Source organism: Lactuca saligna, chromosome 2 (assembly GCF_052625555.1).
Source record: "Lactuca saligna cultivar CGN05327 chromosome 2, ASM5262555v1, whole genome shotgun sequence".
NCBI lineage: Eukaryota > Viridiplantae > Streptophyta > Magnoliopsida > Asterales > Asteraceae > Lactuca > Lactuca saligna.
The window spans coordinates 135510042-135524305 of NC_136418.1; the positions used below are offsets into that span (position 1 = coordinate 135510042).

At 35.6% G+C, this 14264-nt stretch overlaps 1 protein-coding gene across 1 annotated transcript; it reads right to left on the bottom strand.

Annotated features, from left to right (window-relative positions):
- Nucleotides 1–8879: 8879 nt before the first annotated feature.
- Nucleotides 8880–13095, bottom strand: LOC145031720 (transmembrane 9 superfamily member 2-like). The gene is made up of 8 exons (XM_078980327.1): nt 12885–13095; nt 11951–11991; nt 11267–11849; nt 11047–11184; nt 10771–10927; nt 9531–10015; nt 9196–9450; nt 8880–9116 (listed from the first exon to the last, which is right to left on the bottom strand). The coding sequence occupies exons 1-7, from the start codon at nt 13040–13042 to the stop codon at nt 9231–9233; spliced, it is 1782 nt and encodes a 593-aa protein (XP_078836453.1). The 5' UTR covers nt 13043–13095; the 3' UTR covers nt 8880–9116; nt 9196–9230.
- Nucleotides 13096–14264: the final 1169 nt, after the last annotated feature.

The following is a 14264-nucleotide window of genomic DNA, read 5'->3' on the forward strand; positions in this document are numbered from 1 at the left end:
ATACTACGAGATTTCATCATTAGTTATCCAAGCACTCGTGTTGTTAGAACCCACTAATCTCGGTATGAAATATTCGCAGTAGTAATAACAAAGATAAAAATGTATATAAAATACACTATCATTCTAAAAAATCATCTCCCTTTCAAGACAACTTAACATCGACTACAATAAGAAGTCCCAACGTTGTCCTTTTATGAGGATTTGCTTGGTCCTCACCATACCGAATTTCATGGGCTACGAAGAGACCCTTTGCCTCACCCGACCAATTAACGAAACCCTTTCAATCTATAATGATAAATCTCTGAATCATCTTTTGCGTCTGGACTCATAAGTACCTATGTAAGATATACCACACCCTTTCCCCACAGTAGCAATAAAAGACAAGAAACAAAAGACATCAAGGGTAACCCATAAATTTACAACCTTCCTGAAGTAATTTCCAGAAGGTCTTTCAGAACATCACCCATGCATCAAGATGAATTCGAACTTAACTTGACTCTTAGAGCCGCCCCCATAGCCAAACCCCAATACCACTTAGCAACAACACAGAGATAGATATTGTCCGATCAATAGAACGACCTAACAAGTAAGGAAACTATCAGACCAAGTCTCTAACCTCAAAAAGCACCCATCCAACTCATAAGGAGGAAAGGTGAATTGCTGTGACATCCCCAAAATCTCGGCCAGAAAAGACCGATTTTCATTTATGCTTTTAAATATTTTCAGAGTAAATCCTTTTGATTTGAAAGAGTTGCGGAATTTGTTCCCAAAAACAAAACATGATAAAACAATGTTTACCGAAGCATTTCATAAAAGAAATGTATTTTCATTATAATCAAAACTCGGGGTGTCATGTTCCGATATAGACCAATAAGCATAAACGAATACATTACAAGTCATTCAACAAATATAAACATATGCAGACTTGTAAACAAAACAACTTGATGGTTCGTCCATCTCATGCCCTTCCGCCACTTCATGTAATACAAATAAAACTGAGTGGGTCAGGCTTGGGAGCCTGGTGAGCATATAGGGTTTTCAACCCACAATAAATAATTAAATTTATTATTATCAACCAACAATAACCCAGTTACCCATTCCCGTTATTCTCACTTTATGTCCCTAAAATAACTAACACAAGGGACCTAATCTAAGAATATTTTCATCGGGGTGACAACACATGCTGCGGGGTTTCCTCAGCAATATAAGTCAAATAAGGCAACCATGAGGGGGATGGAATACAACGAATGAACACCCAAGTTCATTAACACCTACAGGTTATGAGCATGCTAGCGTTCCACTAGACTGTCTAGAAAAGTCTGTGGTCGTCATCTAAATTCCGCTAGATGACTGGATCAAAACAACAACGAAGCCTCTCATCTGTTTATTACACACCAACTATCTACCCATGTTCTACCCAACATATTAGTAGATAAAAACATACATTTTTATACATATTTTCAAAACCTGTATAGCATGCTTGATCAATACATTTTCCATATAACAGATGAGGCGCACACACATAACACGTATTTCGTATAGAAATAATCAGATCTGTAAGATAGAAGAAAGTGAATATACATTCACACACATAACAACAAAATATACACATAACACGTATCTCGTATAAAATACTTCATAATTATACGTTGGAAGAAAGTAACAACGCATTCACACGTATAAACGGCAATAAACTTAATACACTCAAACCATACTTGTATTATTATTGCGTTTATGAAAGGTAGTATACACTCACTTGATCAGAAGATGATCGGACAGCACTACGACTTGCAGAAGTAGTAATCCTCCGCAGATCTGGAAGATCTCTACGAAAATCGAACTTCTCGCGGGCAGATATTCGGCTCGGAAACCGCACTTCTCAAGATCTTCGGGATCTCGGGACTCGCTTCGGGACTCGGGAATATTACCGGGGCTTCGGGATATTTCTGGTACGAAAAACGATGCAAAAACGCGAGAAAACGGGAAGAAATGAGCAACTGAATCGGCTGCACTCGACTTCCTTTTATAGGGGCTGGATCTGCGATTTACGCGGGGCGTACGCAACGTCATTGCATGCGTATGTGTTCGAGTGATGTCATTGCATGCGTAGCTGAGGCGGTTCACGAGTACGCTGGGCATACCCCAAATTACGCGGGGCGTACGCTATTAAGCAAACTTCAAACTTGCGTAACTTTTGCATACGAGCTCCGTTTTCGACGTTCTTTATATCCACGGAAAGGTGAGACTACGCTATACAACTTTCATTTAGACTCCGTCGGCTAATTTTGACTTTATTTTATTATTTATTTTTAATAGGCCGGGACAGAAACTTTCGTTATAAATTCATAACTTCTTCGTTTGACGTCCGTTCTCGCCTAACTTTTTATCGCTTTGATACTAACAACGAGATCTTCGATTCTCGTTTAGATCACTAAGGCTAAATATCGCTCTAACGTAAATTTCACTTTTTACGTTAATCAGCGGTGCCGGTTCTGTCGCGAAACTTCGACAGGTCATAACTTCCTCGTTATAACTCGGATTTCGGCATTCTTTATATCTTCGGAAACCTTGTTTCAACTACTACAATATTATCTAAAGATATCAAGTTTATTTTACACTTAAATTTTGACACTTATTTTTATTCTTAATTAATCAAACCGCATAATTAAGCAATTAAGCACAAAACACATAATACTCAAATAATACAATCTTATTATTTCAAAACGGGTTACAAAGGTTAACCTAGACCATTACATTGCTAAAAATGGCAAGCCCGGAAACACAGGCGTTACAATTGCCCATAGGACCACCGACTGCTAAGAGTCAAACAGACCCACCCTCAAAGATCGATATCCCTATCCTGAATCGAAAACTTATCCAACCAACTTTAAGGGAACAAGCAAAGTCGGCGTACCACTGGCTCAGAATTCTATAATACCATCCTTAAGGTCTATGAACACTACCTATAGGACATCAGGAACACAACCTTTATTAGGCCATTTGAGATCCTTGCTAGGATATGTCCAGAAGCCCATGGACTTCAGTTACCACAAAGACTCAGCATCGTGCAAACCACATTCCATGTATCCAACCCTAATAGGTAACTAACCGCCCAACCTCTTGTAGTCCCACTCGATTGGATCAAGGTAAACAAGAACCTTCACCCTGAAGAAGAACATGTGGGATCATGGGCAAGGAAACCAAAAGAGCAATGTCAAATACTAATAGTGAAGGTCTGCCGGAACACCAAGCAAGGGCCCAAATTCCTCTAGGAACGGAAAGACCATATGAAACAAAGGTACCCGCAACTTCTCCTAGTTGCAAGAGTCGTTGAAAAAGCTAATTTCTGGACAAAATTCCCTCTAACGGGGGGATGATGTGACAACCTGAAAGTTTTGGATCAAGCAAGGTCTAAATTGTAACCCTATTACAATAAAACCTTGAAAACCAAAAGGGCATGAGTGCATGTATAAGGCTATGTACAGTTTGGAAATCATGGATAAGATAAACTCTTGAAAAGTAAACAAGTTTATCAAGGCAAAACTAGACTAATAGATTGGAACAGGAACCATGGATTCAAAATATTGTCTATTAGTATTTAGCCTAGTATCCCACCTATCCTGGAATATTGAAAGCCATGAAGAACATGTTTTATATAAGCTATTATACGTACTTAAACTTTGAAGACCATATATATAAGATAACCCCCTTGAAAGTAAAAAAGTTTAATAAAACACGAATAATCAAAGTGGGGGAACAAAATTCAAGAAATGTGAACATTGTTTTAACATCTAGCCTAGTACCCTACTGTAGAACATCTCATGACCAAAATCACTTCAAATAAGCCATCCCTTGGCCGTAAACACTTCCTAATGATCCACTAAGGCCGAAAACCCAAAAGAATTAACCCATTAAGGCCAAAAACACTAAAGGAAAGGACCTAGAACCGAAAACACCTCCTAGTGATCAATGTTTGGCTATGAACCCCTTTAATGGGCCATGGTTTGGCCGTGAACTCCTTATTGGACCACCCTATGGTTGTAAACACATTCCATGAGGGATGCACAGACCGTAAACCCTTCCATGGGGCACTCCTCAACCGTAAACAACTCCAAATTAGACTTAGTTAATGGGGTTTACGGACTAGGATATGAATAAGACAAAAGAAGTTGACTTTAAGATGTGATACCCCATATTTTCCTCATGCAAGTCATAGTAATCTACGCATATAACCCAACATATATCCATAATATAACCACCAGATAAATAAAACATCACATCAAACCTACTCTGTCTATTTCAACGAGATCATCTCTAAAAGACCTCATCGTTTCTTTATTCCATCTTCTGTTAAAGTTCCTCTTTCTTTCAAGAACCCATTTCCACTTTTCAAAGGATTTACTCTTCAAGCTTCCTTAGATTTTTGAGTAAGTATTATCCTAATCCCCTAGTGTTTATATATGATTATATATTAGTTCCACCATTTTTACACATATAATTGTTTGTTTATGTTGTTAGGGTAATAATCATTCTTAGAAGTTCATCCACTCCAACCAAGTGCCAAGCTCGAAATCTTGTTCTACTTATTTCAAATCATCCACCAAACTAAACCAAGGTGAAATTCATACCCCATCTTTTCGTGTTTTTCGTTGTTTTTCGGGGGGGGGGGGGGGGGGGGGGGGGATACAAGTCAAATCTCGTTCAACCACTAGATATTAGCATGTACCTATGTGTTATGTGTTTAACCTTTGGACAATCGCATGCATCTTAAATATTATGTTGAAAATGGAACAACTAATTGTGAAAAAGAAATGTTATCCTATGGATCATCATAAAAATCAACATGAAAATATTTTGACTCAAAACTTTCAAACTGGTAAAAAGGTGCAAAACATGAATACGTGATTTGATATTTTACTAAAAATAATTATATTTGTAAAATGGTCGTAAACTTGTATTCACGATTTTGATGGGTTAAAACCCTAGATATTATGTTATTTTTATATCAAATGTTACAACTAGTTACCTTTTATGATGACTATTACTTTTATAAATGTGTTATAAAATCATAAGAAAAGTTATGATTTGTAACACTACATGGCTTTTGGGAACTTTTATTAAAAGATGGCTTGACTAGCAAAAATGGTATATTATAGTCAATCACAAATCTAGTGGGTTTTAACACCAAAATACTATGTTTTGATTTCATATTTCATGCTAGAATACTCCTTTATATTGATATAAAAGATTATATAAATAGTTTCAAACCAACAAGATAAATTATAGTTGGTATGGTTTCGAAGTCACAAACCATACCTTTCGTAGATACGGATAATTATTTAAAGGTATAAGTATCTTGTTTTAAAAGTAAAATGAGTCATAGTTCACGTAAATCTGTTAACGCTCTTGTGAGGCTCTCCTTCGTTGTACCTATCTAGCGTACACCGGGAGTCCTGCAGTTATAACCAGAGTCTCCTGAAAGGAGAGCAATGTAATTGTGTATAGACTTATACAAGGTTGACACCCCTACACATGAGTTGTTCGCTACAGGTAGACGGGGCCAGTCTAGGGTGACAAATATCCTATCGAAACTGACGCCTAAAGAACGTTATCACAGACAATTTAGTCGTATCAAGCATGGTTATAATGACTCACGTAGGGATTAACGAAAATGATTTTGGTTTATGGGAAGCTTATACGTCATTGGTTTTATTGAAAGAAATGAAACTATAAACTATTTTCTTTATGATACTCACTTCCATCGTGGTCTTAAGGTTTAAGACTACAATTCATCTTTAAGGAAAATACTGCATTTTTCTGGAACTATATATTATTACTTTAGAAGGAAAAGATACCAAAGAATTACTTTCAATTTCAGTTCATATTAATGAAAATATTGGATTTTATGGGAACGCATTCTTTACAAGTATAACAAAAGAAAACAAAGGACATGGATGCATATATTCATGATTTTAGAACGAGGCTTACAAACTTTTTTTTTAGAAAATATCGGATTTTCTGAAAGTACTATAAGAACTATTCTAAACAAATGCAAAACTATTTTTTTCAAAAATGCTTACGAGCCCACCAACTTTTTAATTGACGCTTTTCAAAACGACTTGTATTCTCAGGGATTTAGTAGGCAGGTACTCAACCCTTCTTGAGGGTCGGCGTCATCATTTGATGTTTTTCCTACTTTTCAGTTATTTGTATTCGACTATTGAACAATTGTGCTTGTAAACAATGTAATACTTGAAACCTAAATGTATGAATGTTTGTGTTGCTATGTTTCATTACTATTCAATTGTTATGATACTATACATGAAGTCACTCCATCCGCCCCAGACGTTTCCGTTGTTCTGGTTTGGGGGTGTGACACTCTATGACACAATCTTTTTTGTAGAGGATCTCAAAGTGAAGATGTTTAAAAAGGTAATATCTTTTCGCGCTAGGGTCATTTTTTTCTTTTTCAACTTTCCCTAGAAAGCTCCAGAAAGGTAAGTCATCATAGTACATTTGGAAATAATAGTCCTTGGTAACAACACTTCGGAATTTAGATACTTCACGTTTTGTAAGTTTTTTTCTTGAAAAGAATTTCAGAGTCTTTTTCAACCATGAAGTCAAGTTTATAAGGAGCATTGACTAAACAGTCTCCATTTAGTACTTCACTAAGAGCTTCTGATTTCTCCTTTAAATGGGCTGAAAGCAACAATTGCATCAATGATGTTTAGTGGCAAGAACAGTAAGTCAAAGAAACAAAAAAGAAAAGAATGATACAATAAGAATTAACCACCTGGTAAACAGAAAGGTAGATAAAAAAGCGGTATGTTTCACTGTATAAGAAGACAAAGTGATGAAATGAGGTTTTAAGAAGCATGCATATAAACTGAATATGTTGAATAAGTTGAAGGTTTTTCAAATTTGAAGAAATCAAAAGCATTTCATAGAATACAAACTAATTAGTAATCTTAAACCTATACATTCTCTAACGAAGAGTTCTAGGGCATATTTTTTCTGTATATCATGTCAATTTGTCCTTGTAGACACTCAATAACATAAGAAAGTTTATCATCTAGCTTTCTGAATACAATTTTCTGAGATTTCCCTTACGAATAGTGCAGTCCTATCACGTATCTCGAATTAACTACCCAAATCTTTTCCTCCTATTTTTTGTGCATTATAAGCTGCTCATAACTTTGTGTATTTTTTTACATATTCTCTACACCATTTGGTACTTGTGTTTCCTGCACCTTAACTTAATTGTTTTCCCTTTTGTTGTGATCATGAACCTTCATTCCTTTGACAACATGGACATCTATCCATCTTACCCCTATCCCTAGCACCTCTTCACATCTGACCTCTACCCTTAGCACCTCTTCTTAGGCCCTATGACCTGCTCTTGTCTAGTAACTCACAGTTGGATCCAGCTTAGGTCTCCGTCTTTTTTTTTTTCAGGGTTTGGTTTTAGGGCAACTGTCGGATTTTTACATGAAACCTTGTTGACCCTTATGTTGGCAATTTGTATATTGGATTATTCTAGACCTTCCCATATGGTAGTACTTATCATCATTTTCAGAATTATGCATTGTTCTCTTGATACTTGGTCTACTTGGCATTCTTCTAGCTATTGGGGGAGTTGTTTGGTATATGGAGTAGCTACCCATAAATTTCCATTCACATGTTGCAAATTCCTAGAGTAAGTATCTTTGCACATCTCCTTACTAAACCAAATGCTAATAAACTTAGTTAAATCTTTATGAGTGTAATAGATATTAGTTTGTGCATGAACACAAGGTATCTACAGATGATCCACAACTTACATAAACATACATGTAACCCTAAATCCACACAATAGGGTTCATAGCCATTCCTAGTTCCAAATCCATCTTAGGGAAAATAATTTTCGGTCTTTAAAAGGAAAAGGGATAAAAAGTACATACCTCATATCTTCACCAAAATTTCTCATCTTTTTAATATCAGCAGGGCATACATCGCCTTCCCATCTACCAACCTTTTAAAGCATTCTAAAAAACTTATCCATCATGTATAATTTGATTTCTTCAAGCATAGTTATGACTGGTTTCTTCCTGGCCTCCAAGATGATGAAATTGAACACTCAACAATGCCATCTTCCACTGCCTTACAAGCTATTCCACTCCCAAAATAAGTCATGCACAATGTAATGTGGTTCTTTTAATTCAGATGTTCATAAGCAATTCGGTAACCCTCCTTGAAATTGGAATATATGTGTTTAGTACATTGCATGTGCTCCACATAAGGAAGGATATTATTTGTTTATTCAAGCAAACCCTATAATTAGGATATACAACATTAAGAAAATATAACCAAATTGCATAAGAAAGTGTAATCAAGTCTTTCAAAATTTGCATATGATACAAAAGAGATTAACACCTAAACCATCTTTGTATTGACGAAAAGGGATAACATCATTTCCTAATTTAAGATTGGTTTTATTTCCTTTTGTTCATTCATTGTAATTGTATTTATACCCCATTGTAATTCTTTGTCAAAGATTAATAAGAATAGGTTTTTACCTCTCATCTTGCTTTGTGCCAATGAGAAATTATTGCCTCAAGCATCAATGTTTGGCTTCATTACAAGGAAGGAGATCTATAAAAACACTCTTCAAACATGAATTGTTTGGGTCCTCACTTAAGCTCTCAATGACTGAAAATGTTGACAATAAAAACCCTAACTTTAAGAGGGTATGTGTAAATGAAGAGCCATGTGAACTATGGTAATCATGTACCTAAGTGGTAACCGGGTGTTGGAGACAATACGCAAACAAAAGCCAATACCTAGGCTTAATCGTTAAAAAAACCACGATATGAAAAGCAGGTGGGAAAGATGTAGAGGGCTTGTAAATAAGTGAGAACTAATACAAACATTAATTACAAGCTACAGAAGTACAGATTTAAAATGAAAAAGACAAGTATGTATGCCCAAAGCCAAAATTGAGCCGCTACTTTTCAATTTCCTTCCTCTCGTCAAACTTTAAAAATATATATATTAAAAGAAAAACAGCATAAACTATCAAAACATCCATCAAACATCTAACTTGGACACTTTGTTCTCATAGGTTGAAGAAGCTGCCCCTGAAAAAAATTTCAAATATACATAAATAAAAATACATTTCCATAAAGTAGAATACCCATATCTGTAATGAAATAATACCTATTTGAGCATATAGTGGATCGAACATTGAGCTTCTATTCACACTTAATTGAGCGGTAAATGTGGCGGACGAAGAACAAGGCAGCACGGAAACCGATCATGCCGAGCATGAGAAAGAAGCCGTAACAAATGCAAGCCATGTAACCGAAGAAGAAGGAGGTCTGCATGAATCCCGACATGTCAGATCTTTCATAGTAGTAATACAAGCAATACCCGTATATGAAAACACCCGTTGACCCTCCACATAGGAAAGACCTGAAAAAAATAAAAATAATTCAAAAATAAATTATATTGAAAAAAGTACGGATTCGAAAGGTAAAAAAAACAAGACATACCTCCACCACCATTCATGGTCCTCAGCAGCAAGTTGGAAGTAAGTCAAAGCAACGGTGATGAAAGCAGTGACAATCAAGAGAATGATGAAAACAATAAATAAGATGCTGTAAATGGTGTAAATCCTGTGGCCCCACACACTGGCAAAGATGTAGTAAAGCTCAATGTAGATAGCACTGAAAGGGAGAAAGCCGGCCATGGCCATTTGAGGGATGGTTTTTCTGTACCATGGGAGAGGTGGAATCTCTCTCGGGTATTTTGTGGTGCGAACAGGAGCTTGGAATTCAGCTTTGCTGTTTTTTCCGGCAATACCCCCGAGAACAAGTAAAGGTGATGTCACCAAACTCCATATCAAAACAATCACTACAATTGTTCCAAAGGGAAGTGCAGCTGTGGCTGTGTATGCGATTGCAACAGTGTTTAGGAAGCAGAAGGTTAGAAAGAGGGGCCCACAGAAGAGGCATCCGGTTAACAGTAGGTTTCTCACCTGTGTATCAAAATTGAAATATTTTAGATCAATGATCAATTTGTTAATTTAGTTTAGACTAACTTTAGTTACCTTTATCTATTTCCTTATATGGAACATAAGTTATTGTAAATACATAGTAGAAAAATACTTGTTTTTGACGATATCAATCTCACCAGTGAAAAGATGTTATTAGTATGTTTTCAAAAATGATACCGATATCGAATGTTATTGATATTAATATGTTTTTATTTTTTGTAAAAGAAAGTGAAATATTTTTTGATTTGGGGGGTGTTTGGGATTTTGCTTATTTAACTTAATAAGTGCCTTTTAATTAAATGTAGCTTTTCAACAATTGTAGTTTTTATTTAACAAAAAAATTTAATCAAGGTAACTGTGAATTAACATAATTCATAATTACTTTTAACAAATTACATAGTCAAAAATATCTCATCAAAAACTTTTAAATGTTACATGTATGGAATATTATTGATATTTACTTTATATTACTTTATCATAAAATTGAAGAGAAACTGTTTTATGATTTAATATAAAAAAATATAGGTTGAATAAATATTTAAGTTAAGGGGTAGTTATTTACAAACCTTTAAAAGGTTCTTCACATAGTGTAGTTAGGTTTATGAAGTGCATATGTTTATGTGTTGCTGATGTGGCAAGTCTATAGGCGTTTAAATGAGGTCCAACTTTTTGGATGCTTAATAAAACGTAAAGAGAATATGGAAGCAATAATCCTTATAATTTGTAGAGTAACATACCCAGTTTGTTCCTTCTAGTTGGTGATAGAAGGAGGCTGCAGTGTATCCAGCAATCCCAGAAGTAAGAGCATATATAACAACCAATGCAGTGAACAGAGCTCCTCTATTATATGGATAAAACACACCAACAAGTGCCAATCCAAAGATAAAAAGTGCACTGAATAAAATCAAACACAATTCAGAAACTAATCCATTGAACATCAAAAGTATTCAAGGGCTAAATGCAAGATAACCATTTCTTGCATTTCTCCTTTAATTCAAAAATATTCTACTTACAGAGAAAATAGCTGGGTCCCAGAACCAAGGGCAGCAGCAAACAAAGACTTGTACTTTGGATACCTAAACACATCACCATGAATGTACTTCCACCCTGTCTCCTCTTGATCATCAGCTGCCTCTTCATCATGAGCATACCTTTTTACACAAATCAACAATTAACAAAGGGTAAAAAAGTAATTGTAAATGTGTACATAAAATAAATGATTTCGTTTCTTACTTAACAAAGTCGTTCTTGAGGACACGCATAAGAATGGTGGCAAGAAAACCGGTTAAGAGTAGAACAGTGACACATGAGTTGATAATTGAAAACCAGTGAATCTCCAAATGATGTGGTTGTGAAGAAGACTGAGAGTATTTCTCCATTCTATTCTCAAAAGGAATATTTGTTTCTTTCCATCTGACTGTATACATGAATTCCACCTCAACTTCTTTGTCTTCAGTGAGATCCACCACAGCATTAGGATCAGCTTTCGCATTTATCTCTATGACACGATCTTTGTTGTAGTGGATCTCAAAGTGAAGATGTTTAAAAAGGTAATATCTCTCCTCGCTAGGGTCATTTTTGTCTTTTTCAACTTTCCCTAGAAAGCCCCAGAAAGGCAAGTCATCATAGTACATTTGGAAATAATAATCCTTGGCAACAGCACTTCGGAATTTAAATACTTCCTCTTTTGTTAGTGTTTTTCTGCAAACACTTTCTGAGTCTTTTTCAACCATAAATGGAAGCTTATAAGGGGCACTGACTAATCGGTCTCCATTCAGTACTTCACCAAGAGCTTCTGGCTTCTCCTTTAAGTGAGCTGCAATCAACATTTGCATCAATGAGGATGAGGAATTACAGTTTACAAATTCAAGAGACAATATAATGAAAGGTAAGTAATAAGATAACAAGCATACACACCTGGTAAACAGAAGGGTAGATCAAAAAAGCGGTATGTTTCACTGTAGAAGAAAACAGACATATAAAATGAGTGTATATGAAGGCATGTAAGTATATATGCTGTAAACTATGAGTTTAAGGTTCTTTAAATTCTAAAGTGTATATAAATATGAAGAATCAAAATGCACTTCAAAGAACATATACAGATTGGAAGCATGATGTAGGCAACAGTTCCTCATTACTGAAAAGCCTATTTCTTGTAGTACTTCATAATCTTTTACTAGCCAATTGAATGTCTTTTAAACGTGATTTAGGTTTCATAAATGATTGACATTATAAACTACATAATCTGTTCAAACTTCAAACTCAGGTCTTTATGTTTGGGTTGGTGACATAAAAGATCTATATACGTGTGTATAACAGATTATATGGTGAGGTACAATTAGCAACTGGAAACTAATCAGTAAAAAGAGCTCCTTTATTCAGGATGGGGGAGCATTTAAGTTCAAACCTTTAGTGCTTCCGATCTTATACCATCATTCTTTTCATAACCTTCTGTTCAACATAGACTCATCCAGTTTCGCTCAAACACATTTCAAATGATGATTTGAAATTCTAGACTTCTAGTCCGACAGACATGAATTGTATCTCAATTTAGGTATACACTTTATCCATATTAAAAGCTGCACATAATTGGGCAGCTTTCCTTGCTATGCCGACGGAAGTTACAGAGTCGCAGTATAGGGACCACCACATCCGATCGATACTTACAGCTACAGAAACATAAAACCCTAACTAACATTACTGAAGCTGAGATCCAACAAATAACAAAACAGATCCACTAAACTGTAGCAAAAGCATGAAAATGGAAGAAATGGAGTAGAGAACAAGCATCATGATGCACAAGATCAAGCGCATGAAACAGCGATCTAGTCAGAGAATCCATAAGAGATACCTAGGGTTATGGAAGGGGCCGACTTTGTTGGCGTATATGGGAACTTCCTCTTTTTCTTTGTACTTGTGATCTGAGGCACCTGATCGAACTTCTTGGATGCGAAAAACCAGCAGTAACGCCACCACTAACCACCGGATCACGGCCATTTTCTTCAGCATCTTTGGTGTCTGCTACAGATAAATGTGTATGTAAAATAGATGTCATTCACTTTGTAGATTCCATCGAAGTTTGTTGAGGGCTTTCCGGGCATTTCACCCCGATAGGAAACGATTTCTCACATTTTTTGGGTCCCACGATATTAAAAAATAAATAAATAAATAAATAAATAAAAAGAGAATAAACTAACTGCGTTGAATTGAAAAAAACAGTTTTCATTCTTTGTTTTCTGTATTTAATTTTCGTTTTCCGTTTTCATCTTTTATTGAAAAATTTAGAAAACGCGTTTAGTTAAATGTTATTCATTATTCATTTTATGTTTAAAAAAATTAGAAAATGCGTTTATACGTGCATTTTTCTATTAATTTTCATTTTCCATTTTTTGTTATTTTAACCAATATCACAAACTCCACCCTACCCCACACCACCCCATCCCCACCCCACCCCACTCTACCCTAATTCATCCTACACTACCCCACCCCACCCACCTCCACCTATCCAACCCCCACCCTATCCCACCCCATTCTACCCTAACTCATCCTACACTACCCCACCCTACCTACCACCCTTAATCTTTCTACCTATCACCCCCACCCACACATACATTTAATATATAAGAAGCAACATAAAATTTAATGTATGATATAACATAAAAATAAACATTTTAATAAGATAAGTTTTAGTATTTTAATGTTATCAATATTGTGAATGTCGCCGGCGACGTTGTGTATGTCTTTCCCATAACATGTTAGCAATTGAATCTCTAACTTGAAGCATTTCATCTTGATCTGTCATATCCAAAGGAAAACTCTCTTGAACCACGTTAAAGCCTTCTATGAGTTCTTGAAAATTTTCACCATTGTATGTATTGAATAAAGTGTCTGCCCTATCCTCCATCCGTATATAATTATGCAGTGCACAACAAGCATGCGGGACCAACATTTAGCGTCTCAACGGATAGTTTGATATATATTTCAAAATGTGAAATCTTTTTTTAAGAACACCAAATGCCCGCTCTATGACATTCCGAACAGATGAATGTACAAAGTTGAATAATTCTTTCTTTACTTTAACTCCACTTCCACTTTGCCAATCAAACCGATGATATCGCTCACCACGATATGGAGCTAAAAATTCCTTTAGATTTGGATACCCACTATCAACAACATAGAAATAATCTACACCACATAAAGCAAATATATATTTAAGTCGAGTATTTAGAAA